The sequence below is a fragment of the Rhincodon typus genome, chromosome 48, assembly GCF_021869965.1.
Source record: "Rhincodon typus isolate 14 chromosome 48, sRhiTyp1.1, whole genome shotgun sequence".
NCBI classification, from domain to species: domain Eukaryota; kingdom Metazoa; phylum Chordata; class Chondrichthyes; order Orectolobiformes; family Rhincodontidae; genus Rhincodon; species Rhincodon typus.
In genome coordinates this window covers 4,636,419-4,637,906 of record NC_063379.1, presented here as the reverse complement: position 1 = coordinate 4,637,906, position 1,488 = coordinate 4,636,419, and the positions used below count along the sequence as shown (strand labels likewise).

General features: G+C 51.2%; 1 protein-coding gene across 1 annotated transcript in view; it reads left to right on the top strand.

The window, feature by feature from the left end:
- Window positions 1-1,488, top strand: part of slc43a1b (solute carrier family 43 member 1b) — an 11,415-nt gene that overhangs the window by 8,207 nt on the left and 1,720 nt on the right. The window contains exons 7-8 of the mRNA XM_048620757.1: window positions 573-717; window positions 1,257-1,330. Of these exons, the coding sequence (XP_048476714.1) occupies window positions 573-717; window positions 1,257-1,330 (219 nt within the window). The remainder of the gene's footprint in view (window positions 1-572; window positions 718-1,256; window positions 1,331-1,488) is intronic.

The window sequence follows — 1,488 nt, the reverse complement described above, 5'->3', positions numbered from 1 at the left end:
TGACAGTGTGGGAGAGGGATTAACATCAGGAGGGATACAGTCAGTAACACAGGGTGCTGGGAGGGAGAGGGGTTACTGAGTGACAGTGTGAGGGAGAGGGATTAACATCAGGAGGGATACAGTCAGTAACACAGGGCCTGGGGGGAGAGGGGTTACTGAGTGACAGTGTGAGGGAGAGGGATTAACATTAGTACAGATACAGTCAGTAATACAGGGCGCTGGGGGGGGAGAGGGTTTACTGAGAGACAGTGTGAGGGAGAGGGATTAACATCAGGAGAGATACAGTCAGTAACACAGGGTGTTGGGGGGAGAGGGGTTACTGAGTGACAGTGTGAGGGAGAGGGATTAACATCAGGAGGGATACAGTCAGTAACACAGGGGGCTGGGGTGGGAGAGGGGTTACTGAGTGACAGTGTGAGGGAGAGGGATTAACATCAGTAGGGATACAGTCAGTAATACAGGGGGCTGGGGTGGGAGAGGGAGTTTACTGAGCAACAGCGTGAGGGAGCTAATCATGTGGTGCCGACAGACATCATTGCCCTGAAACTCTGTGTCTTTGTGATTTCTTTCAGTCCTGCATCTGACTGTCCATCCGGAAAAAGGCCACGGGACAGGACAGTCCAGAAACTGACCAATGCCATCAGAGCGTTCGTTTTCACAAACTTACTCCTTGTGGCATTCGGTGTGACCTGTTTAATCAACATTCTCCCCCTCCAGGTAACTGTGTGCAGGCAGAGAGTTCCCTTTCGTTCAGGGGAATGTTAGATCAGAGACCAGGAGGAGATTGTCTCTGTTACCCTGTTAGATTACAGACCAGGGGTACATTCAGACTCTGTTACACCCGTGTCCCCACACAAAGCTGCACAGATACATCATTGACAGAAACAAAGTCCCAGATATAGAAATGCACGGACACGCCTGAGCGTGTGCCCACAGAACATTGGCATGCCTTGAGTTGGGGGCAGTGTCTATAGACCCCGTGCCCACAGCCTATCGTGTTGTGTCTGTGGCCCAGACGGAGGGAGTCACCATTTCAGAACTTCTGAGAACAAGTCCTTGTGTTTTTATTTAGCAGTGTATTCCCGATATCACTTTAGGGATAGTGCCACCTCTGGCTGGAGGGTGTAACTACCTTGTGACATGTTTACGTAGGAAATCCCCGTTGTTAGCCAGTGAGACATTAAACTCCTCGATTGCCAGGCAGTGACCGATGATATTCCTCGATCTGAAACTGATCCACTCTTTCCTGTCCACAGTACCTCACCTTCGTCTTCCACACTGTGGTCCGTGGATTCATCCACTCTGCCTGTGGGGGCCTATATGCTGTTGTGTAAGTCTGAGCGTTCATCAACACGATGTGATTGGGTAAAGAGGTCAATTCCCCAAACAGACAGACAGTGTGTAAATGGGGGAGGGGGTCGGTGAGGGGGTTAATCCCCCTCCGATAGGGGAACAGACTGCTCGGTGTGTGTAAATGGGGGAGGGGGG